This window comes from Glycine max, chromosome 15 (assembly GCF_000004515.6).
Source record: "Glycine max cultivar Williams 82 chromosome 15, Glycine_max_v4.0, whole genome shotgun sequence".
NCBI lineage: Eukaryota > Viridiplantae > Streptophyta > Magnoliopsida > Fabales > Fabaceae > Glycine > Glycine max.
This window is the reverse complement of record NC_038251.2, coordinates 22,688-48,355: the sequence shown is the minus strand read 5'-3', so window position 1 is coordinate 48,355 and position 25,668 is coordinate 22,688. Positions and strand designations below refer to the sequence as shown.

Below are 25,668 nucleotides of genomic sequence, written 5' to 3'. Positions count from 1 at the left end.
GGTTTCCAGCAGGGGTGGACACGGGTCTGTTAGGACCAGATCAGTTCTTTCCTTCTAGTCTAGGCTTTAGGTCTGATAGTTCATTCTCGAGGATCACAGAACTTGGCTAACTTCTTACTTCATGCCGTACTTCGAGTTATCCCGTCCCGAGTTCTCTCGGGATGAGCTCTTAGCGATTAGCCCAGACTGATAATTTCCCGGGCCGGGAAATGAAATTCATAGAGCCCCCAAGCCTTTTTGCCGTGGATCGCCAGCTCCACGCCAACATGCTACTGACGTTTAGGTAACGCGGGTATGAGTTAGTCATCCGAGCAACTAACCTGGTAGGTTGGTCTGTGGCATTTTTTAATCCGATCCAATCAATTTTAACATATTTGGATCCAATGGATTTTTTCCTAGTTTAAGTTTGCAATCCAAGTGAAAAAAAATACAATTAAATTGGGCTGGGCTAAAAAACCCAAACTCTAAAGATTAAACAAATATTTAAAAAAATACTAAGCAATTTGATGGATAGGATTAGATAGGATTTTCAAAGTGAAATCCGTGATGCAATCCAAACAAATCAGAATTGCAATTTTTCAATCCGATCCAATCTGGAATTTTGAGTTTGAATTGATTCAGATTCACCGGATTGATCCGGATCCATGTCAAGCCCTAGTTTCCAGCAGTGTCTAACTGGAGAACGGGCAAAGCTAATGTCTATATTTGTCAGGAGCATTCTTCCAAAACATCCCATATGTACATATCCAAACATCAAAATGCTCATCCAGAACTGTTGGCAACTTCTGCAGCTCTCTGCCTCATCATCTCCATTACAGCAGCTCTTCGTCTTGAATCAGACTGTTGCTGCAACCTCCTTAAGTGTTCTTTTAAATCTCTGATTTAACCCAAAAAGAAAATGTTATACACGCAAAATATATAAACAGTGACTTAAGTAATTGCAATGCCTATGCCTGACCCACAAACCTGCAACGTGGTACATGGCATTCAGATTCCTTGCAAGCACGAGCATGGAGTTGAAGCAAATACCACATTTTCTTGCATAGAACACAACCTCCAGAGGCACGGATTTTGCAATGCATCCCATGACGGAAAAGCCCCTTCACCTTGCGACAATTTGGATATTGGCAGTGGGCAGAACGACATTGAGATGCATGCACAAGAAGATCAAGCATTTTTCGTAACTGTAAATTATAAAATCCATTAACATCAGACCTTATAGATAGAAGTGCAATATCACCACTAAGCATGGTGAATCGGTGATAAAATGAGATTGAAAGTCAAAATCATGTATTAACATTAAAGAATTCAATAGTAAGCAATTGAGTATTATCCCATGTAAATAACACAATATTTCGTAAAACTCCCCCCTTCCCAAAAAAAATTGCCAATTCATTCATGATCATCACAAAAGTTCAACAAAAGGGACTTGGAGGAAGCTTGGTAAAGTCACCTAAATTGTGATCATCCCTAGATAGAGATGTGTGTTGAAAGTCTCACATGACAGCTAGCTTTTGGTAAAAGGGGGACATGTTGAAATCCCACATTGATTAAAGATAGTGTTGAGATTGACTATATAAATGGAGAGCAATCCTCACCTCACAAGCTGGTTTCGTAGGGTTAACTTAGGCCCAAACCTACTTCCTGACTGTAATCAAGATGCAGGATCTACAACGCACCTCTTCTTTTCTTGTTAAGTATACTATCAAGTACGGTTGCAGTGCTATGCATGGCTAGGAGGCCAACAGTTCTGCCACAAGATAGTATGGCCCATTTCTGGAAGCATGCAAGGGCAGCCAATGGTAACAGGAGAAAAGGAGCCTGGTGGGTAGTGTGGGCAGCAATGATTTGGTCCATTTGGCTTCAGCGGAATCATATTATTTTCAACAGTCGAAGATGTGATATTCAACAGTTATTTGAATCTGTCAAATGCAGGTCGTGGGCTTGGTTGAAGGCAACAAATGAACAGTTTTCACCATCTTTTTATGAGTGGCAAATGGATCCGTGCTGGTCGTTAAAACATATTCATTGTTTTTTATATAGCTTCGGTTTTTTATGGCTTCAGGTGTTGTCATATAGAGCTGTTTGTAGTTTGCTACAGGGTACACATTTTACAGTGGGTCAAGGTTAGTTTCCAGATGTGGGTCGTTTTATGGTGCTTACAAGGGTGTGGGGGGTGAACGGTTTATTCAGTTCTTTTCTTAACATACTATCGTGCTTTTGTGCATGGGTTTCTTTTGGGTTCGAGGAAGGTCTTTGCCTTTGTAAGGCTGGTTGCCCTTTATTTGATCTTGACAGGTTTATTCAGGTATCTTTCAACTTGTAATTGGGTGGTTTGTTTTGATGCACTGCTTGTGCCCCCAAACAACACGTTTTTATAATTCAATTGACTTTGCCTTTTTTTTTAAAAAAAAAAGTTCAACAAAGCTAACAATGGAAGTTGACTGACTAGTAGATATACAGCCTTTGTTGCTGCTGCTGTTATCATTGATAATAGCAAATAAACACTCCAACAACATATATGTTCCACATATGCATAAAAGTTCAGAATTTTTCATGCTCAAATTCACATTATATAATTTTAAATGTTCTACATGCTAGAAAATATAAATGAAGGCAGCTCCTCTTCACACTCAAATTTCACCACACATGTATCTGACTTCTTTATTTGAAATGTGCAATATAACCAAGTAATATATAAGCATGCTCATTGAAACGACACATACAGGAACAAATAAAATCTCATACAAACCTGTAATACTCGAAGTTGCCTTGCTTCCTTGTTCTGAGCATCACGATCTGCCATTGATGGGTGATTTGTCAATTTATGAGGATGATCAGCGCCACGGTCCTTTTGATAACAAGCATTGCACACATCATATTCAGGGCAAACTTCACAACGCCAACCTTGGCCTGTTTCTATGTCAAGACGACAAATATTACATGTTGTAACAAATGCAGGGGCAGTTGGATTATGAAGATGATACAAAATCATCATAGAGGAATGCTTGGCCCGCCTTAGAGTATCATACTGATAATGATTTCCCTGGCAGAGACTCAGAAATGCCTGCCTAGTGTCAAAGAATTCACTCTCAAGAATCTCGTCTTTGTCCTTCGTATCGGCAGGTACATCAGTAATTTCTACCTACAAGAACATAAAGGTACGGAAAATTCCAATATCATTTTTTACTGATTTTAGCTATCAAAAGAATACATCACATCAAATTATGAGCTCCATAATTTATCTGACTCACTAGTTATGCTGAAACCAAGGTAATTCACAGCCAAGCTGTACTTAATATTAATATGACACGTGGATGATATGACAGTAATGACACAACAATGAGGATACCAAATTTTTTAATAATTCAAAATAAGATACATGAAGAGTTGATAGCTGTAAATTTAAATTTTAAATAGGGATCCTAGAAGATATAGGTAGTTAAAATCCAAATCAGATTATCAGATCTGATTAGATTTTATTCTCCTTTATTCTAGGAGATTCAGTTAGATGATATAAAGATCAGATTATGCAGATCTAATTTGATTCTCCTTCAATTCTTATCTCTGCATTTATTTTGTAATAAGATTGTTTAGGATTTCACCTAACCATCCCTGTCCATATATATTAATTCCTTGTGTAATTGTGATCAATGTACAAAAATAAAGATCAGTTTCTTCTCCTTCTATTCGTGTATTTGCCTACCACAACTCCCAGAAATTCTAGGCACGCATTGTCATCATTTGTAGCCTCTTGTAGCCTCACATGGAGAAAACATGAGGCAGAAGGGCAACTCGAAGTCACTTCCTTTCACTAGGGAACAATTAGAGCACTTGTCCAAATTCCTTTCAGCTAGAATGTCAGTTAATCCAACCTCTTCTCTAGCCCAACAAGGTATTTCCTTTTCTACTGCTCTTGTTAGCACAAAATAGAATTCTAAGCCCCATGGATCATTGACTCTGGCGCTACTGATCACATGACAAATTGTTCAAAACTGTTCTCCACATACAGTCCTTGTGCAGGTCATAAAAAGATCAGAATTGCAGGTGGTGCTTTGTCTACCATAGCTGGTGTTGGTTCCATTCCTATATCTAAATCTCTAACTCTATATAATGTTCTTCATGTCCCAAATTTGTCATGTAATCTTTTGTCCATTAGTAAATTGAAACATGCTCTAAACTGTTTGGATATTTTTTACTCCTGTACTCGCAAATTCGGAGAGTTGAGTTCAGGGAGGATGATTGGCAGTGCTAAGGAGGTTGATGGACACTATCTCTTTGAGGATGAAGTTGTCTTTAAGGAAAAAAAACTCAGGGTAATTGTCTTAATTAAGTTTCTGTTCATGAAGATGGAAAAATTATGCTATGGAATTGTATGCTAGGTCACCCAAGTTTTGTGTACTTGAAACATTTATTTCCTGAACTTTTTAAAAATAAAAATCCAAATCTGTTTTCTTGTGAAGTTTGTCGACTTTCAAAGCATCAGCATTCCTCTCATTCTCCTCAATCTTATAAAAGATCAAGTACATTCACTTTAATTTGTAGTGATGTTTGGTGGCCTAGTCGGGACCCTAAACCAAATGGAAAAAGATTGTTTGTCACCTTTATAGATGATCATACAAGATTAACATGGATTTACTTGATGAAAACAAAATCTGAAGTTGATAATATATTTTGAACTTCAAAATGTTTTCACAAGTTTTTTCCAAATAATAAACTCTCATGCACTTTACCCCTTAGAATATTTGGGTGTACTGTCTTTGTACCATTGTTTTTAAGGATGTTATTTTTTTTAAAGAAAAAACCCTTTTTTTTCAAAATCGTCTTGGGGGGGGGGAAGATGCTGTCCAGTATTTCAAACTTCAGATTTTTCAGTCTTGCCAACTTTACAAAATTCAGATTTTTTTAAATTTAGATTCCAAGCATAAAGAAGGAAATTTAGATACTCAAAACAAGGGTGAACCTAATCAGCAAAATAAAAACAAGATTTCAGAACCTGTTTTAGAAACTGCAATTATTGAAACTGAACAAAAAGAGACAACATACAGTGTGTAATAAGGGTGTGGAACCCTTTGATCTAGTCTATACCAGAATGACAAATCTCAAAGAATAGAGCCAAATGATCCTCAAGACTGCCATGACTCTGAGAACCCATCAGGTAACAATTTTTCTAATTCTGTCCAACCTGTTCAAACTATAGTTGAATTTGTCCCTGACAATTCTGCCCTTCCTATTGCGATTAGAGAGGGCATTAGATCACATTAGATCATGTACAAAGCATCCTATCTCAAATTTTGTCTCATGAAAACTTTTCCCCTTCATTTCGGGCTTTTACTTTAGAACTGACAAAAAAAGAAATTCCAAAAGATATACAGGCTGCTCTAAAGGTTCCTGAGTGGAAGGAAGCTGTCTTGGAGGAGATGAGAGCCCTGGAGAAGAATCAGACTTGGAAAAAGGTAGACTTGCCTAGAGGAAAGACAAGTGTGGGGTTTAAATGGGTGTTTACCATCAAGTATAAGGCAGATCTATAGAGAGATACTAAGCCAGGTTAGTTGCTAAACAATCAGACTTATGGTACTGATTACTCAGAAACCTTTGCCCCTGTTGCCAAGTTATAAGCAGTTAGAGTTCTTTTGTCACTAAGTGCAAATTTAGACTGGCCATTGCAGCAGCTAGACGTGAAGAATGCCTTTTTGAATGGAGATTTGGAGGAAGACGTCTACATGGATGCACCCCCAGGTTTTGTATCGCATTTTAATAAAAAAAGTATGCAGGCTTCAAAAGTCTCTCTATGGATTGAAACAATAACCTAGAGCTTGGTTTGAGAGATTGGCCAAGTTTGTTACAAAGGTTTGGCTTTTCGGTGGTCTATCGAAACTGCAAGGAACATGTTGTTCCAACAGGTACTTTATGAATCTGACTGTAAGTGTCTCGCTGATAACTGGAGAAGTGGCACCTTTGGCCAGCGTGATTATTTCACCGGTGTGTTGAAGGATAGTGTTCTGTTAGCTAGTCTTTCCAGCTTTCATTCACTTTGTTTTGTTAACAGATTAGAAAACTGAGCCACAGATAAACTAGCTCATTTAGCATTTTATGTTAAGGAGGCTTATTGGATTGAGGACATGCATCCCCAATTATTGCCCATTGTATCTGATGATGTACTACCTGCTGCCTCTTCCACTGAATAAAACATCATCCCTTACACTTCAAAAAGGGTAGGTTCAGTGTCAAAGTGATCATACAAAGTTTGAGATTAAAGACCTCAGGTCCTTAAAATATTTTTTGGGATGGAGGTTGCAAGATCAAAGAAAGGAATTGTTGTGTCACAATGAAAGCATATTCTGGATCTTCTCAAAGACACTAGGATGATGGGTTGTAGGCCAGCTGAAACTCCTATAGATCCTAACAAAAAACTTGGAAATGAAGACAAAGGAGATCCAGTTGATATGGCAGGGTACCAAAGATTAGTGGGAAGATTAATTTATTTCTATCATACCCAGCCAGACATAGCCTTTGCAGTAAGTTTAGTGAGACAATTCATGCACTCAGCCACTCACACATGAAGAACACCTTGAGGCAGTTTACAGGATTTTAAGGTATTTAAAAAGTGCTCCGGGTAAAGGACTGTTTTTTAAGAAAACCGGGCAGCAAGGCATCAAAGTATTCACACATGGAGATTGGGCTGGATCCATTATTAACCAAAAGTCCACTTCCGGCTATTGTACATTTCTTTGGGGTAATTTGGTTACTTGGAGAAGCAAAAAACAGAATGTTGCTGCTAGAAGTAGTGCAGAGCCTGAATAATAGGACAATGACCAGGGAGTTTGTTAAATTTTATAGCTTAAAAGGATTCTAGAAGAGTTACAACTTTCTATGACTCTTTCCATAAAGTTGTACTGTGATAACAAGGTTGCAATAAGCATTTCCCAGAATCCAGTTCAGCATGATCGAACCAAGCATGTAGAAATCAACAGGCATTTCATAAAAGAGATGGTGGATGGAGGCTTAATTTGCATGCCATTTGTTCCCACTTCACAGCAATTGGCAGACATTCTTACAAAAGGACTGTTTAGACCTAATTTTGAATTTTTTGTAAGCAAGTTGGGCATGCTGGACATCTATGCACCAACTTGAGGGCAGGTGTTGACAGCTGTATATAAATTTATGGGTTAATCAAGTTTTTAGTTCCTCAATTTTTATAGATTCCAATTTTTAGTCCTTCATTAATTTTTCATTAGTATTTTTAGTCCCTCTAAATATTTTTACCAATTTTTAGTCCCTCATTGGACTAATTTTGAACAATAAAAATAAATGAGGGACTAAAAATGCTAACAAAAAATTAATGAAGGACTAAAAGTTGTAAAAAAAATTAAGGAACTAAAAATTTGTATTTGAAAAAGATGAAGGACTAAAAACTTAATTAATCCTAAATTTAAATTTCAAATAAGGATCCTAGAAGATATGCGTAGCTAAAATCCAAATCAGATTAGATTTTATTCTCCTTTATTCTAGGAGATTCAGTTAGTTGGTATCAAGATCTGATTTGATTGGTGTCTAGGATTTCACCTAACCATCCCTGTCTATATAGATTCCTCATGTAATTGTGATAATGTACTAAAATAAAGATCAGTTTCTTCTCCTAAAATTACAAGATACATTAACATAAATTAAAACAAAATCTATATAAACATAATATAGGTAAAAGAGACTTTGATTACTAGATAGTTAGTTTGGGGCTGGCATGTTGCCTGCAAATAAGAAAAGGGTTTGAGAGGGATTTTATCTTGTGATTTGAGAAGGAACTCAGATTATTGTAGGAGAGTTCAGGCCTCTTGAAAGTCCTGGTACTCATTTGTACGCTTTTCTCTTAATAGAAGTTTTTTTCTCCCTACTTTTGATCCAGTTTCTATCAAAAAGAGAGAACAGTATTGGAGTCGTATGCAATTTTAGTCTTATTCAAAGTACCGGAGTTGTTTCCCAAACACATTAGTTGACAATTTTTTTAAACGGATGATAATCCCAGTCCCAGGGTACGTGACTAGGCATGTCATATATGTATCGGTATGGGTTGTGCATATGACATCGATATCTTTGACATTTTGGGAGTATCTAAGCTTCATAGCTGCCAAGTGCTAAAAAAATTTCACACAGCTGTACAGGTAAGAAAAGAACCAGTGCAAAATCAATCCTTCAAATAGGAACATTAAAAATGCCTGCTTACTCACAGGATAAAGGGTGTGTTTTTCCCTCTGGTTAATAGGATGCTGTTCTCTCTCTTCGCGCTTTAGTTCTGCTTCATAACACCTAAGAAGAGAACATTGTTATCAATATACTGAATATCTTTGAATGTAGGAGGAAAAATTAAGACAGTGTGTGACAAGTAAAGTTGATAGGTTGAGTTTGGAATTGGTTGAGTTGATAAATAATATCAGACAAGAAGAAAAATCATAAAAAGAATTCCAATAATGAATACTGAATGTAATTTTAAGATGTATAATGCTATTTAGACAATTATCATCAGCAGTTTCAATATTCTCCAAAAATAGGAACTAAAACAATGACATACAAATTATTTGGAACCATGACTTTGGCTCTACCTCTGTACTTTTTTAGTACCTCTGGTACTTATATCAATATATTATATTTTTGCTGATCAAAAAAAAAAACAAATTATAGAACCCTCTTTAAATATGATATACAGAGGCTATGTTTGACAAAGTATTTCAGCTAACTTATAACTTTTTCTACAAGCTGAAAAACTTGTTTGACTGTTCGGTAAACAAGTTTTTTTTAGTAGCTTCTAGCGTTTTTTGAAAGAAAGATTGTCCCAAGAAAATGAAGAAAGATTCTGTGGCAGCCATTGTTCAAAGTGATTCCTCATGAAAAGATGATTTGGTACTCTCGGTTGTTGATCAACAACAACAACAACATCATTCTGAACAATGGGTATTGGACTCAAGTTATTATTATCATAAGAGTCCACACTGAATCTTAGAATGTGGATTTAGCTCTAACTCAACCCCAAAAGCTAGCTAATAGGATGAGGGTTGCCCCCACTTGTATACTCTATCTTGGCACTACCTCTAGCCGATGTGAGACTTGAATTTTGTACAATCTATCTTCGCACTACCTCTAGCCGATGTGGGACTTGAATTTTGTACAATCTCTAGCCGATGTGGAACTTGAATTTTTCCAAATACTCCCCTTCACGTCCAACACTTTTGGGCTTGGTGTGTGGATAACATGGGGGGTGACCCTTTTAATGAATCTATGATAGGCTCTGATACCATCTTAAAGTGTAGGTTTGGGCCAAACTCAATAGCTCACAGGATGAGGATTACCCCCACTTATATACTCTATCTTGACACTATTTTTAGCTGATGTGAGACTTGAATTTTTTCCAATACCAAAATTGGTTCATGACTTATGAAAAGAAATCTGGTGGTAATGTTTCGATGGGTAACAATGCTCCTTGCAAGACAGTTGGGATAGGTTCTATACAAATCAAAATGCATGATGGAATTGTTAGAACCTTAACCAATGTTCACCATGTTCCAAAGCTTAAGAAGAATCTAATCTCTATGAGAGCGATGGATTCAAAAGGTTTTAACTTCAATGTTGAAGGTGGAGTGATGCAAATCAAAGGGAAAGGCAAGTCTGATGTAATGCAGGGAACCAAGCAAGGAAATCTGTATATCCTGCAAGGTTCCACAGTGACAGACTCAGCTTCAACTATTTCACAAGCTGGAAGTCCTGCGTCCAATGATAATTCTTTGTGGCATACGCGTCTAGGTCACACAAGTGAAAATGGACTGAAAATTCTGAGAAAGCAAGGGCTACTTGCAAATCACAAGATGGAACCTCTTTAGTTTTGTGAGCATTGTGTCTATGGAAGCAGAATAGGACGAAATTCCCAAAGGCAGTGCACACTACAATGGCCACATTGGATGGCGTCCATTTTGATTGTTGGAGGCCTTTGAGAGTTTCATCCCTAGGAGGGGTAAGATATTTCCTCTCTATCATTGATGATTACTCAAGGATAACATGGGTATCCATGAAGCAAAAATCTGAAACCTTCAAATGTCTCGAGCATTGGACAACACTCATGCAGAATCAAACAAGAAAATTAAGTGTTTGAGGACTGACAATGGCTGGAAATTTTGTTCTGAAGAATTCAATGAATTTTATAAGGAAGAAGGTATTGCTATACAACATATTGTTTGGCATACTCCTCAGCAAAATGGAGTAGCTGAAAGAATGAACAAGACCTTATTGGGAAGGACCAGATGCATGTTATCAAACTCAAGGCCGAATAGAAGTTTTTTGGCTAAGGCAGTCAGCACAACATGTTACTTGGTGAATTGCTCCCCGTCCACAAACCAACTGATTACTCAATGCTGAATGTGATTTGATGTTCGGCATATTAACATGTAAATGAAGGTAAGCTAGAATCCAGAGCTAAGAAGGGTGTCCTTATGAGCTACGGAGATGGAGTTAAAGGATTCTGAATCTAGTCTCCGTTAGAAAGAAAGGTCATTCTGAGTAGAGATATCGGTTTTGATGAACTCTCTACACTGCATTCGAAGTCTATGGAAGATTCAAGCAAGGCAACTAAGGTCACTAAGCAGGTGGAGTTTGAGATCCCTACAATAAAAAAATTTAGTGATCAAGAGCACTCTGAAGCACCTAATGATACTGAACAAAATCATTAGACGCAACCCCAACAACGTCAGTCTGAATCAGTGGATGAGTCTGACTAGAAGAGTCTGAACCTTACGAGGAAGCCTAAGACTACTACTCTTAGGAAGTCTCAAAGGCAAATCAAAGCACCTAAAAGATAAAGCTTTGATGATATTGTTTCCTGTGCACTCCAGGTGGCAGAAGAAGTTGACTTATTCGAACTAACCACCTATCATGAAGCAATTACTTATTCTGAAGCTGATAAGTTGTTTTCACATCAAGTTGCAACTATTTTTTTTTTGAAATGCAAAGATAATATATATTAATAACTTAGAAGTACCAGAGGTACTACAAGAGATAAAAGAAAGAACTCTGCAAAAGCAGGGACAAAATAACGTACAGCAAACATCAAGCCCCACCCTGCCCTACAAAGAAAACGTTAATTAAAAACTATAGACATTGCTGAAGACCAACAATGGAAAGGGACCTTGAAATCCCTTTCCCAACCCCTCAACCAAGTCCACATAAGGAAAAGACTTCTATCTGCCAGCTTAGTGATATCAAAGGGTTGATTATGAAATATCATCTCATTTCTGAGCTTCCAGATTGAATTTGTAACTGCTATCCACCACATCTTCCATCTTCTGTTAGCCCCCCTTGATCCTGCTAAAGGATAATGCTGGAGGAAGTTACCCATGGGTCTGCAATGGATGACCCTGTCTTCCTTCACCCATGAAAAGAATTCCCACCACAGAGGCAGAATCTTAGCACAAGTGAAAAACAAATGTGAGGCAGATTCAGGTTGACTGTGGCAAAAGGGGCAGAGGTCGTTGTCAACTTGGATTTGTCTCTTAATTAAGTTATCCTTAGTAGGGAGTCTATCCCATAGCAATCTCCAAGAAAAAGATAAGGCTCTAGGAGGAATTTTAATCTCCCAAAGTTGTTGGAAACCCGGTTGCTGGCCTTCAAAAGACTGCTCAGATTTGATAACTTGGTAAGCAGATTTGACAGAGAAGTTCCCACTAGTTTCAGCTCTCCAGATCCAAGTGTCCTGCAGGTTGATGTTTAGCCTAATTGCTGATATTTGGTCGATAAATTTAGAAGCTGTCTCCATCTCATTATCAAATAGATGTCTTCTCCAAGAGAGGTTCCAAACCCACCCATCTTCAGAGTAAAACCCCACATCTGCCACCCTACAATGTCTTTGGGAAGAAATTCTATATAATTCAGGGAATTGATCTTTGAGTGGAATCCCCTCATCAACCCAAGGATCTTCCCAAAATAAAATCTGATCGCCCCTACCCACCTTCCAGCATATTTGATTAAGAGCAGCATTCATACTCTGGTGTTGGGTGATATCCCTTAGGTCAGCCCACCAAGTAGAGAAACAGCGCTTTTTAGGCCCTTGATCTAAGCCCCTCCAACCTTTGTATTTGGAGACCAAAATCCTGTTCCAAAGATGATTAGGTTGGTGGAACAACATCCATTTCCATTTGAATAAAAGAGCCTTATTGAGGATTTTGATGTCTTTGATTCCCAAACCTCCCATATCTCTAGAAGTACAGCAGAGAGTCCAAGATACCCAGGCAATCTCCTTCCCTTCTCGATTACCACCCCAAAGAAATTGTCTTTGGATGGCAGAAAGTCTACTGATCACAGCTGAGGGGGCCCTGAAAAAGGACAAATAAAACAAGGGTAATGCTGTTAAGACAGCATTGATGAGGGTGATTCTACCAGCCATAGAGATATTTCTCTGATTCCATTTGTTTAATTTAGCCTCAAACTTCCTTATAATCGGATCCCAGACCGCTGTTCTCCTCGGGTTGACACCAATAGGAATTCCTAAATAGCAAAAAGGGAGCTGGAGCATATCACAATTGAGGTAAGCAGCAGCAGAGGTGCACCAGTCCCCAGGCTGGGCTATTGCTCCGAATTGGCTCTTTGCGAAATTGATCTTCAAACCTGAGACCATCTCAAAGCTTCTGAGTATTACCTTCACAGCTTTGACATTTTCCATGGTAGCTTCTCCAAAAAATACTGTATCATCAGCGTACTTCAGCCACTAAACAACTTGATGTGAAAACAACTTTTCTCCATGGAAAAGTGGGAGGAAGAAATTTTTATGAAACAACCAAAAGGTTTTGAAGTGCAAGGAAAGGAAGATTTTATTTGTAGGTTGTAAAGGTCTCTTTATGGATTGAAGCAATCTCCAAGACAATGGTACAAGAGATTCGATTAGTTAATTATCTCTCATGGGTACAATAAAAGTCCATATGATTCATGTGTTTATCATAGTAAGGTGAAGGATGGTGCATACATTTATCTACTTCTCTATGTGGACGACATGCCCATAGTATCTTGACACAAGTTTGAAATTCGGAAACTGAAGTCACTTTTTAATAGTGAATTTGAGATGAAAGATATGGGAGCAACTAAAAAGATTTTGGGCATGGAAATTAGGAGGAATCATGCTCAGAATAAGCTTTTCTTATGCCAAAAGGAATACATTTAGAAAGTGTTGAATCATTTTTGGATAGCAACAGCAAAACCAATATGTACTTCTTTGACATCGTCCATTCATCTCTTTGAAATCGATACTACTCAATCAAAATCAGAAAAGGAATGCATGCTCGTGTTCCTTATGTTAGTGCAATTGGAAGTCTAACGTATGTCATGGTATGCACAAGACCAGATCTAGCACAAACAGCCAGTATAGTGAGTAGTATACGGGTAAACTTGGGAAGGAACATTGACAAACAATTAAACGAATATTCAAGTACCTTAAGGGTACAACTGATATTGGACTCATCTACCAAGGTGACACATCTTGTGCACTTACTGGTTATTTAGATTCTAACCATGCTGGAGATTTGAGTGCAAGACAATCTGTGACAGGTTATGCTTTGACAGGTGGCAATTCCCTTGTAGGTCGGAAAGCTACACTTCAGCCCATAGTTGCCTTGTCAACCACAGAGGCAGAATACATGGCTTTGGCAAAAGCAGCTAAGGAAGAAATCTAGTTAAAGGGTCTTATTATCAATCTTAGGTTTCCTCAGGATAAAGCCTATCATTTTCTACGACAATCTGAGTGGAATCTGCTTAGCCAAAGACCAAGTCCATCATGAAAGGACTAAATACATTGACGCCCGATGTCACTTCATTCGTACTAAGAAGAGGATAGGATTAAAGTCTAGAAAGTTAATACAAGAGAAAACTGAGCCGATATGTTGACAAAGCCTATTACAAGAAAGAAATTTATACATTGTTTGGATCTACTCAATGTAGATTGTTGGAAATAACTTTGTGAATCTAATTCAGAATTGTTACTAAACCAAGGTAGAGATTGTTGAAAGAGGGGACTAGATGACACTGCCTGTATTGTCCAGTCCAGTCCTTTGTGCTGGAATTTATCTTTTGTCCAGTGGAGCATTCAATCATGTCTAAAAATGTATTGTCCAGTTTGTTTAGTTAGTTGTTAGATGGTTCAGATAACAAATCTTGTTTGTAACCGTTTTCTCTTATTTCTGTTTCAATTTGTTACACTCCTATATAAGAGAATTAGTTAGAAGGGTTAAGCGTGATGAGAGTGCTAAACCCACAACTTGTAATATCATTGTTTTGATCTTCAATAACAATGATACTCCTTTTTTGCGTTACGATTATCTGTTTTCTTCTTCCCTAATCTGAATTCGTCTTTCTCAGTCTTAAACTCAACAACCGCTTTTCAACAATTGGTTTACAGCTTGGCCTCCTTCAACTTATGTTTGCCCAATGAACTCAGTTATGATATGTTTGGTTTCTCTCAAAAGTACATTTGGACAATTACATTTGGCTTAAAACCAAGTTTCAAATGAAAGCAATATCAAAGTTGCTTTTGCAAACTCTATTAGCAAAATGAAATTCATTCAAATATAGGTTTGCAAACTTTAATCCTAACATACACTAAAGAAATGTGAAAACCAAACAGAGATATCTCCTTATTATTGTTAGAGATTATAGATCATAAAATATAGAATAGTGAGATATTACTAATACTTATATGATATTATAAAATAATACAATAACTATAAAATAAATATTTACACTTTTAAATCAGTTTTAGTGATATTATTATATGTATTAGCTACATATACTATCATTTATCATACTTTTGTATTAAAATATATTTTTATATTTTTGGTAGGATCTTACGATCCTATGTTTTATGATCTTGTAACCCTCCTCCATGTCATAAGTAGGATCTTGATCATGACAACGTTGGTTATTATTATGTTTAGTTGAGTTCAATGTATCTTATGAAGTAGTGATACTTTAAATGCTCCCTTAAAAGTAGTAGTTATTATCGTGACAACATTATGTTGTGTGATATGCTCAAGTAAATTCAGAAAATAAATTTGTTTCTCTTCTCACAATAATAATACTAATAAAATAATAATAATGGATAAATTGTGATAATATATTTTAGCACATTTAAATTGACATATTACATGACAAAACAAGACGATGGAAGAATCCTTACTTGTCACAGATCTGAAAATTCTTGCATTGCCTGCAAACCCAACGGTTGCCAGACACCATTAGAATACAGCAATGAGTGCATGCATGCTGCAAATGAACCATGATAAAATCTTCCTTCATTGGGCAAATGGTTTCACCAAGCTGGATAGAGATCAAAAGCTTTATTACAAGGAAATTGCTATTTCCACTCAAGGAAACCCCATATAAATGTTAAATGCAATAAGTGAGAAGATATAATTTGGAGATCTAGTTATACAACATATGCAACAAATTCAAAAACATGATTAGCACTGGACTTCATTTGCCCAAAAGAACAAATGAACAATAACATGTTCAAAGATCAAAATGGCAAATTACTTTGTGCATTAGGAGAAGGTCTTTTGAGGCATTTCCAGAAAGATCTGACTGACCAGATGCTTTCAAAGCCCTTTTTGTTATAGTCTTCTTAGTTGTTCCTTTCTTATTTTGTTTTCTTCCATCTTCCTCTTGACGAAGCTGATAAATCAAATCCTCTGCAGCCCCAGGCCAGTAGTCACCATCAAAATATGGGAGCCTTGCTGCTGTAACCTTAGCCCTACATTCACCAGAAGATACAAAGAAATGATCGTACAAGTTGGTGAGATCAACCACAATATTCTCCTTGGAAGCTTTTCTTAACATGGACAGGTACCTGTTGGAAATTGTTCATGAAACAAACTATAGTTAGAAATGAGTACCTTGAGCATTTTGTACATGTAAAACAATTAGGCAACTTCACTTTCTCATTATGTTTATCCTGAAGCTTTTAAACTTACCATTCCCTAAGCTTATCAGATTTTGGAGTTTTCTGAATTTCCGGATGACAATATAAAATATAATCTTCACCCTTTAATGGAGGACATGCCCATATGTAGCAGCTTGTAAAACCACGTTTCTTGCAATACTCAAGGTATCCAATCTAAAAGAAAATCATAACGAAAACTACTCAACTATTTATATAGAATAGAACTACAGGAAGGAAACAAATCAGAACTTGAATGACTCCAACAAAGGGTTCCACAAGGCTGTATAATATTCCACCCAACACAAGGACAAGGAATTAGAACTAAAGGTTACCAGAATTTCATGATAAACAAATGTCCGAAGAGCTTCTCCAGTTACTGCTTTAACCTCAGGCCTAAAATACTTTACAGAGTCCAGATATGAAAGATAAACCCGCCGTTGATTCGGAAATTGACATTCAGATCCAAACTCTTGAACATACATGCCAAAGAGGCATACTTCCACACCTTCAATCTTCTGAAACAACAAGATTACCTGAAATGGAAACCAAAAGTCATCAAAATCCAGAATAAATAATAACGACTTGATTACCAACATGACTAGCTCTAAAGCAACCTTCCCTTTACCTTCGATTTATATGGAAATTCTGTTGGGTAATTTTCTTCCTGAAAAATCTCCAAAAACCTCTGTTTAACTTCTAACTTCTTGTCTACAGATGACACAACTCTTATAACAAGAGCTTCAGCTCCAGGCACCTGGTAACATCAATTAAAAATGTTTTATATATAACCAAAGCATAAACACGCACCAAATGGAATTCTTTCTCTGCAGGAAACCAGTTAGGAGTTTAATCATCAACCTCCAATAAACAAAATGGCACCAATGTAAAACACAAGAGAGAGAGAAGAGCAAGAATATATATAAAAAAAAAATTGAATGATCAAATTATAAGTTCAATACTCCAATCAAATAAACTTCTGAAGCATAATATTCAAATAAGTGATAAATTAAACTTTAAGATTATAATAAACAACTTGCAGCCATTACTTAGTGACAATTTAGTAAGTCTTATCAGAAAAAAAGTTAGTAATGCTATACTGCCGACTTTAGCTACATTTGCCAGTGGAGGATAAATGTCATGATCAGTGACATCAGTATTCAAGTCAAGAAAATTGAGAATGTATTTTGATTTTAGGGATTCTTCACAAGGCCTAGATTTTAGGTTCTAACAAATTGATGACAATCCTAGCATTATTTCCAATGACGAATAAGGAAAACAACAGTAACTATCAAGTACTAACTCTCCTAAAAGCTTAAGCTATTAGGTGAAGGCTTGTGAATGGTATGCCTGAAACCACGGATGCAAGAGGATATCGGGCTTGAAGCACGGATAATGCAAAAAGCCCACCCTGCCTCGTATTGAAATTCAACACTATTTGAAAAAAGGTCACATGAATTGAGCTCAAGCCAATTTAATCATATATACTTATACCATGCCAAGAGTTAACTTTACTAAAATCTTAAGGCATTAGATGGAAGCTCATGAATGGTTTTATATGTAACAATAACAATCTCTACTAAACAAATCAGAGAGAGAGAGAGAAAGGAAGAGAGAATTGAGGTTTGGGAAAACTTTGGTAAGAGTTTCTGTTAATGAATTGTAAAACCCAATGATTCAATACAGTTTACAATAATATTTAGTTAGACTAACTGTCTAACTGTCTTAACTAACAACAGCTGTCACGACAGCTGTTGAGTGGTAAAGTAACTAACTAATAACTAACCTAAAGGGTTAGTTAATAGTAAGGAAAAATAAAACTGTACAATGGAGTTGAATACTCCTATATCTACATATGCAATATACAAAAAGAGATGAATCACCTCATCATAACTTTTCCCTTGAAGTCGGGCCCTCTCTTGTCTTTCATGCTTTAGTCTCCTAAATAATTGTTGTTCTATGTGATCACTGAGAATTGTTCTTGGTAAATCCTTGGCTCCAAGAACAGCACTTTGCGGTAAGGGCTTGCGCTCACTTCTTTCTACTTCTTGAATATAGCAGTTAGGGCAAGTGTAATCAGCTTGTCCACCATCATTTCTTCGACCATTAAATAAGGCACAAATTTGATGTTGCCATGCCTCACATTTATCACATTGAACCCACTGCATGCAGATAAAGTAGATGGTTATTAAAACAAAGTAAACTGCCAATCAATAAACAAAATAAGACATGATACGCACCCATTCCTCTGTTTCCTCGTCATTTTTCTTCTTTTCTAACCTTGACTTAGGAAAAGGAGTTCCATCAACAACAATGGTGTCTCCACGAGGCTCATTATAGCATGGAATACAAAAATAATGCCGTGTATCACCAGTACCCATGGTATAATACATATTATTTCGTTTAATCCGAACACCACATGTTGTGCAATAAATAGGGGATGGTTCAAAAGTTAGTTTTTCTACAGCACACAATTGACAGGAGTTCTCACTCATTGAATGCTCCATTGCTTGATTCTTCTCTGCTTTTGATTTGCTCTGTCACAATAAATAGATGCATCTCGGTAAAATTAGGATACCAAGACAATTAAAGAAGTATAAGACTATAAGGAATTAAGGAGGACATACAGCAACTGAACAACTAAAAGCAAACAGTAGATAATTCTTGGACAAACCTTCAAAAAATTATTTATGAACATCTTAGGAAAACTAACATATCCTACCATTTTTAAATAATAGGGATGACATGAATGGGTTTTTTTTTCTTTTCAATGTGTATGTAACTATATAACTCAATAAATTCCATGAACATCTGAAAGCAACTATAATGGTTGATTTATCAATCTGGATTGTTGCATGCAAAATATAAACCTCACAAACATAATGAGAAGCTAAGATGTGCATTAAGTAAATTAAGAATCTAGAAGAAGCATTAGAAATTATATTTTCATGAACTTGAAAAAATGAGGGGAAAAGATTTAAATGCTGAAACCAATGATTGACATATCATATTATATGCATAAAAAATCAAAGTTCAGTAGATGACAAACAGCATAGGTATTTAGATGTGATAATGAATGATAATTAGGAACCCAAGTTCTGCTGAATATGCATGATAAACATAGTTCACCATTTCCAGTTGATGCATTTTTAGTCATTCTGGGGTGTTCGGCATTGGGCTTGGAGTTTTTTTTAACTAGGGTTGGGGGGTTATGTAAGACAAAGGCATAGCAAGCTCAGTGAAGTGCTAAGATTTCATACTTTTTAAACTATAACAGAAATGATTCATGCTACCATTAAATTAATGGCTATAAAGTAATTTTTCCGTTAAAAAAAATGCAACAAGAATAAATAGTCTTACTTGGCCAACCCATCGCCTGAGGCCAGTGATATGTTCCCTGACTTGCTCAGGAGTAAACAACTCAGTCAATGAGACCCCCTTTATTTTTGGCTTACCAGACTTGGTTCCAGCCCCATGATCAGATGGCTGGTCCACATTTTCTTGCTTATCTTGTCCATTTTGTTTCTCAGTTTTAATATTTTCTGGCCTAGCTATATTAGCAGGCTCAGTATGTGTGACAGGCTTACCAGTGGGCATTTTATCATGTGCACTATCCTCATCCATTTTTGTCTCACTAAGATTTTCATGAATTGAATGCACCAGAACTTCTTCTTTAACTTCAGTAGGCTCAGATTTAGTTGATATAGACATTTCACCACTGAGATAGACTTGGCACTGAGTATCCTTTGAATCCCGTGAGTCACAATTTAGAACAGATGAAGAAGAATTGTCATATTCAGGATTAATGGACTGGGTGCACTGCTCAGTTTTCATACGCTTTAGAGATGGTAGGTCTTCTGAAGTTTCAACCACTAGTGGAGACTTCGAGATCAATCTAGGTGATGGGCCTACCACATTATAGGATTCGCAGGATCCATTTAAAGCATTTGCCAAACATGATTCAGGATCTGACCAAATTTTGGGCTTAAGTTGAAATGCATGCCGATACTTTCTTACCAAAACACAAACAGGGCAATGTGGATTATTGCATTTTATGAAATGAAGAAGCAATCTCCTGGTATGATGACAACGAGGATATGGACAATAAGGTATAGTGCATCCATCTATGTGATTACATAACTTTTGTGCAGTAGAACAATGGCGTTCTAGGCAATGTCCTTCTGGGGCAGAACAGTGACGAGCGTGAAATAAAAATAAAAGCCACCTCTGTTGATTCCTGTGTGACTTCTTTATATTACTGCTTGGGTCTATCTGCTCAGTTGAGCTTCTGGGAGCAACAGCTTGACCAATAATAGATCCATCTGATGATAAAGTATTGCATTGAGCTACGTCCTGCCCTGATATTCTTCGATGAAAATCCATGGGAAGATGCTGTTCATGTGGCATACCCTGAGGAATGTGGTGTCCATCTAGTGATCGAGGCCATTGATTTATAAGTATGGATGTGGATTGTGACCCAGCTGAAAGACAGCTAAAATTATTTTGTGACTCTGAAAGCAATCGATGTGGATGCAACATTTGTTGTGAAATCTGAGGTGGTGATGAGGATGAGTCGTTCTGGCCCAATGAAAAATGTTGAGCAACCTTAGAGCAATCATTAGAAGAAATTTGCTGGAACTGGTTCTGCATCTTAGATACACGGAACTGTTCAGAAAGCTGAGAATCAAGAACTTCTTTATGTGGTTCAACTCCAGACTCAGACTTTACTATATTGTCTAGATTGGAAGAGAGCTGAGACTGAGAGAAGGCATCATTGTTGACCAAATGCTGAGGTTGCTGACCTTGCAGCTTCAGTTGAAATTGCTGTGGAGTATACCGCTCTGACTGGTGACATTGTTGGGGTCTTTGCTCATATTGCTGTTGAGTATGCACATGACCATCTCTTGAAGTCAATGAAGACTGGTATTTTAAATTTTTCAATGAATTTATTGCCTGAGACTTTTGATGAGAAGTCTGATGCATACTGTTCAAATTTGAATGACCACTTATCAGTGAGCTGGTAATGGGTATTGATGGCAATTTTACTGCATTCATGTTCTGAGTGTTCATCATAGACCCAGAGGATGTCGCAGATGCATAAAAGCTTACAGAAGTAAAAGTGTCAGCATTAAGCAATCCATATCTGTCACCTGATAATGAGATTGTTACCCTTTTGTGTGAGATTTCAATTAGTACAGAGAAAAAATATACTTTCCCATCCCTCAAAGTCCAACAGGAAATGGTGTGCACATAGACATGTAGATGCCACACACCCTACAAACAACAACAACCAAGCTTTTTGCCACAAGGTTGACGCCATAATCTTTTATAGTTAGACCACTAATTAAGATTAAGATATCGCTTTATTTAAATATTGATTTATTTCGGTTTATCTTGTTCCATTATCTTTCCCTATCTTAATAAGATCTGGATATCAATATCCAGATTCCAGATCCTTATTTTATTAATTAGGATAAATTTTATATATAATCCTATCAATTAGAGATCTATTTATTTTTATTTTATTAATTAGAATCAATTATAGTAATTGTTAGGCATATCTTTGTAGCCTTTTTAAAGGGCAGACTTGATTGAAATATAATCAATGAGAAATACTATTCAGAAAAACTTGTGCTAGTCTAGGAGGGCTTTGTCAAGGACGAGTATGCTTCTTGCTTTCACATAGGTTGCAAGAAAGATTAGTCCACGTCTAGACCTGTGACTCAATTCTTCACAAAGGTTCATACCAGTTTTGTCATAAATCATGTGTTCCCAACAAACAACAGTGTAGCTAAAAATGATTATACCACCATGGGGAGGGGCAGGAAGGAGGTAAAGGTCTTTGATTTTATACTTAATAATAATAAATCAAAAGCAAAAAAAACTAATGTACCCTATAGCGCTATGCAAAGCTATGAGAGGTGATAATTGTACGCAGCCTTACCCTTGCATATGCAAAGAGGCTGTTTTCCAGATTCGAACCCATGACCAATTGGTCACCAAGGCACAACTTTACCATTGTGCCAGGGCTCGCCCTCATGATTTTAAATCAAACAAAAAGATTTAGAAAGATTACCCTGCACTACCAGTTGTTGATTTTGATCAAAGTGCTGCTGTAAGTGTTTAGGGGAATTAGTGTACGCTGAAGAATAGTCATCAGTGCCAGGTTCATTTGCAAGTTGTATGCTGTTTCCAATCAAGCCTAGCCCATTATTTATAGAATCATTTGGATATGCAAATGAATTTTGCAGCAAATCAGATCTCATTCCACCATCCATTTGACTGCCAAGGTTGTGCAATGCATGATTGTTGTGGCCACTATCTTGCAGCTTCTGGTGCCGCTGCGGTTGTGACTGTGACTGAGATAGTTTTGTAGAATCAACAGCGGAAAAAGAACTGCTGTTAGTTGAAGGATCCAGATTTGTATATGAACGATTATTACTGACACTAAATCCTGGAGTTGGAATCATCTGGCTAGTAGCTCTTGGCACCCCCACCGATGACATGTTTCCTCCTGAAACAACAAAAAAATATGTAAAAGACTGCTAGTAACCATTAGACAAACCTGCAATAAGTAGACCCACAAATGCAGGGAAAGAAAAACAAACTGAAAGGACTAAGGAATCAAAACAACTAGAATTACCATCAGATCTATTTAAAGAGCTTCCAAGCATGTTACCAGCAGGTAACATGCTTACACTATTGACAGATGAGGATGCTATGCTGTTACACCCACCGGCAGCAATCATTGAGGCATCCACAGAAGATGCTATGATCATGGTTGAATTTGTAACATGCGACATACCAGGGGTTGGTATCATTGTACCAATTGGAGAAGAGCTAACAAGCTGTGGATGTTGTTGGTTTTGATTAGTCATAGATGACCTTCTAAGGAAATTAGATAAGCGACTCTCTAGTGTGTCCAAGTTCATGTAGTCCTCCTAAAAGACAAGTCCAGAACATCATCAACACTATAAATAGTAATTGTTGACAAAAAGCATATAAAACCAGAGAACAATCCAAAGATCCTAAGATTAACCTAGGAAACAGAGAAAAAGTCCCATGTTGTAAGTTATAGAATTAGAAATTACATGGATTTAAACAGGGGAAAAGTAAGTTTGGATGACATCCCTCCAATTAGTGGAAAAAAAAATTAGTTAGAGGTCTGGAAAAACCTTAGAAATAGCAGTTTTAAACATGCCCTCTTCGAGGCGTTTTGCAAGATCCTTAACCTTCCTTCTATGTGCTTCTGTAACGGGATGCTGGTACCGCTGCAATAGTATATTATATCTGGAAGGTAAAAAGTAGCATGCTTATTGTTGTTAAAATTGAAATAAATGGTAAAAGATTGTCATAAACTAATTATCCCAAAATCTTAAGTTGTTAGGTGAAAGCACTATCAAACACACCTTCTCAGGCATTGCCATAAAGGCTTTGATACCATCTAATGAAAGAATTAACCCAAAAGCTAAAGATGTTCAGTGAATGCATGTGAATAGTTTTATACCTAAAACAAAGATTATCACAGTCTAACCTTATGTGTATATTATACAATTTTTAAGTTATGAAAACCAAAGATAGATGGGGCCAAGGGTGCATAATAGAATCAAATATGGAGAGAGAATAATCCAGTTCACCTAACAACACATACACTACAAGAGTCATAGTCAACAACTTTGATAGACTGAGCTGGCTAATAAAAAGTAAAGCAATAAATTATGAAAATGACTAAACAGAATCTGTTGTAATATCTTATAGCCTAAAAATCACACTAAGCCTTACATGTGAGAAACAACACAAGGCATTACGTTGGACATAAAACAAATATACATAATAATTAAGTTCCCAAATTATTTCTTTCCATTTTGTTTTACCATGAGAAGCACCAAGCTTATGCCCTTATCATACTACATGGGTTGCTTGATCAATGTCATTGAGCTCTACCAAAAAGACAAAAACTATTTATCTTGTTTTGATTTTAGATAATTTCAATGGATTATTTCCTAATATGAACTCACGTATAAAATGTACCAACTTTCATATTACATAAGTTTCACACAACAACAATCATGCCTTGTCTCACTAGGTTGTGTCAATTAGCTTTATTCAAGAAAAATATACATAACCCATATTAATAATCTACCCTATCAATAAAACTTCTCATGATTTAGCACAGTTCACCAGATTGAGTGTACCAAAAAATCAACTATAAAGAAATATATTAAAAAAAAACTTACATTTTCTCTAGAGTTAAAGAACGAGCTCTAAGAAATTCAGGATCCATAGTTGTACAAACTCCTATATTTGGCATCTGAGGCAGGGCATTTCCATTCAGTTGAATCAGGCCAGGCAACTGAGGCCCTGATTGATTAGGTGCCTTCCCCGATATCTTTTCTGGAATCTGTGCCTGTAATTTTAACTTCACTTTCTCTGTTATTCACATTTGTAAAACCTGTGCCAGGATTTCACCACCAACTAACAGTTCAGCTGTAAGCCTGTAACATGAACCCCATTGTCATGGCAAGAACAAAACAACTGGACGATTTATATGTAAATCTTGAAGGGGAATAAAAAACTAAATATGATTATTTGATATAAGTCACAGAACAATCCAAGAATCCTAGCACCAAACTGTTGCAAGTAAACTCAATGTTAAAACACGGTTCAAGCCATATCAAAAGTCAACAATTCATGGACCCAAAGTACAAAGAAGAAAGATATCGGAAGTTACAAAATATGGAACGAAATGACAAATTATATTGAATGCAATCAACCATTATAAAATCTGCTGAATTTTATCAAAAGGAAAGGCGCGGACGAGATTCCGATAAGCAAATCCCCCTCTGCTCGTGATTGGTAGTGAAATATTAAAATTATATTAAATAAATTTAATTAACCATAATAATTACAGTGAGTAACTCACGATAGATAGTAAATCAAATCAAATCAAATCAAAACAGCCAAAGGAAGAAATAAACCCTAACGTTGATGGGTCACAACGAACCTAGACGCCGGAAAATAGAGTACAAACCCGTCAGAAGTTCGGAATTACTAAATAGAGTTCGGAAATAATCACAACTATCGACGACCACGACGACTACAATCAACGATTCTTTTACCTTAGAGAGTCGGTTACACCGTTCCCATGTAAAGGCACGTGCAAATTTTGAAACGAAGGAAAACGAAAATTGAAGAATGTGAAATTAAAGGGTTCTAGGGATAATATGGGAAAGAGCGAGAAATAAAGGTAAAAAAGATATTTAACCATTCGATTAAAACTTAAACTATCTAACGCTTAAAAAAAATGGTTTCTTGTGATAGGAGACCTCCAACGTCTTGTTTAAGTTTGTTTAAAAAAAATATTAAAATAGGTATATATACTTAACTTTTGGTTTTGATTTTTCATAATTATTTATTTATTTTTTATCTTTAATATTTAAAAAAATTTGTTTTTAATTATTGTGTTAAAATTTCAACAATTGGGGACATGATCATTAACTTTTTAAAAATATGATTTGTGGTAATTTTAAAACCGACAATGTTCATTTTGAAATTTAAGTTACAATTTCTAGCAATTAAAAATGACATAACCAATCAAAGGAGCAAGAAGAAAGGATCCCATATCCATTTTGTTTTCTAATTCCTCGTGTTTGTCATCCATTGTAGTCCAACAACATTGTCGCCATCGTCCCTGGAAATGGATTTGGAAG

The 25,668-nt window shown here is 36.5% G+C and overlaps 1 protein-coding gene across 3 annotated transcripts; it reads right to left on the bottom strand.

Moving 5' to 3' along the window:
* Positions 1-482: 482 nt before the first annotated feature.
* On the bottom strand, positions 483-25,214 carry LOC100800511 (histone acetyltransferase HAC1). 3 transcript variants are annotated; one of them, XM_006597013.4, is made up of 17 exons: positions 25,078-25,214; positions 24,196-24,453; positions 23,134-23,248; positions 22,602-22,899; positions 22,035-22,472; positions 19,319-21,108; positions 18,199-18,495; positions 17,842-18,120; positions 16,587-16,715; positions 16,294-16,494; positions 15,993-16,135; positions 15,556-15,868; positions 15,200-15,339; positions 8,226-8,304; positions 2,753-3,145; positions 967-1,184; positions 483-877 (listed from the first exon to the last, which is right to left on the bottom strand). In XM_006597013.4, the coding sequence occupies exons 2-17, from the start codon at positions 24,267-24,269 to the stop codon at positions 763-765; spliced, it is 5,022 nt and encodes a 1,673-aa protein (XP_006597076.1). In that variant the 5' UTR covers positions 24,270-24,453; positions 25,078-25,214; the 3' UTR covers positions 483-762. The 3 variants fall into 3 exon arrangements, with proteins under 3 accessions (XP_006597076.1, XP_006597077.1, XP_006597078.1); XM_006597014.4 differs by having other exon boundaries at positions 24,963-25,096; XM_006597015.4 differs by lacking the exon at positions 25,078-25,214 and adding an exon at positions 24,990-25,029.
* Between the last annotated feature and the right edge of the window lie 454 nt (positions 25,215-25,668).

Excerpts from the sequence above, each read along its gene's own strand:
- LOC100800511 (XM_006597013.4), bottom strand. The coding sequence starts at position 24,269 with ATGCCAAATATAGGAGTTTGTACAACTATGGATCCTGAATTTCTTAGA. Across the intron at positions 8,305-15,199 it reads AATTTTCAGATCTGTGACAA|GTGTTATGAAGCAGAACTAA; the intron begins GTAAGGATTCTT and ends TTCTCTTCTTAG. Across the intron at positions 3,146-8,225 it reads AAAAACACACCCTTTATCCT|GTAGAAATTACTGATGTACC; the intron begins GTGAGTAAGCAG and ends ATGTTCTTGTAG.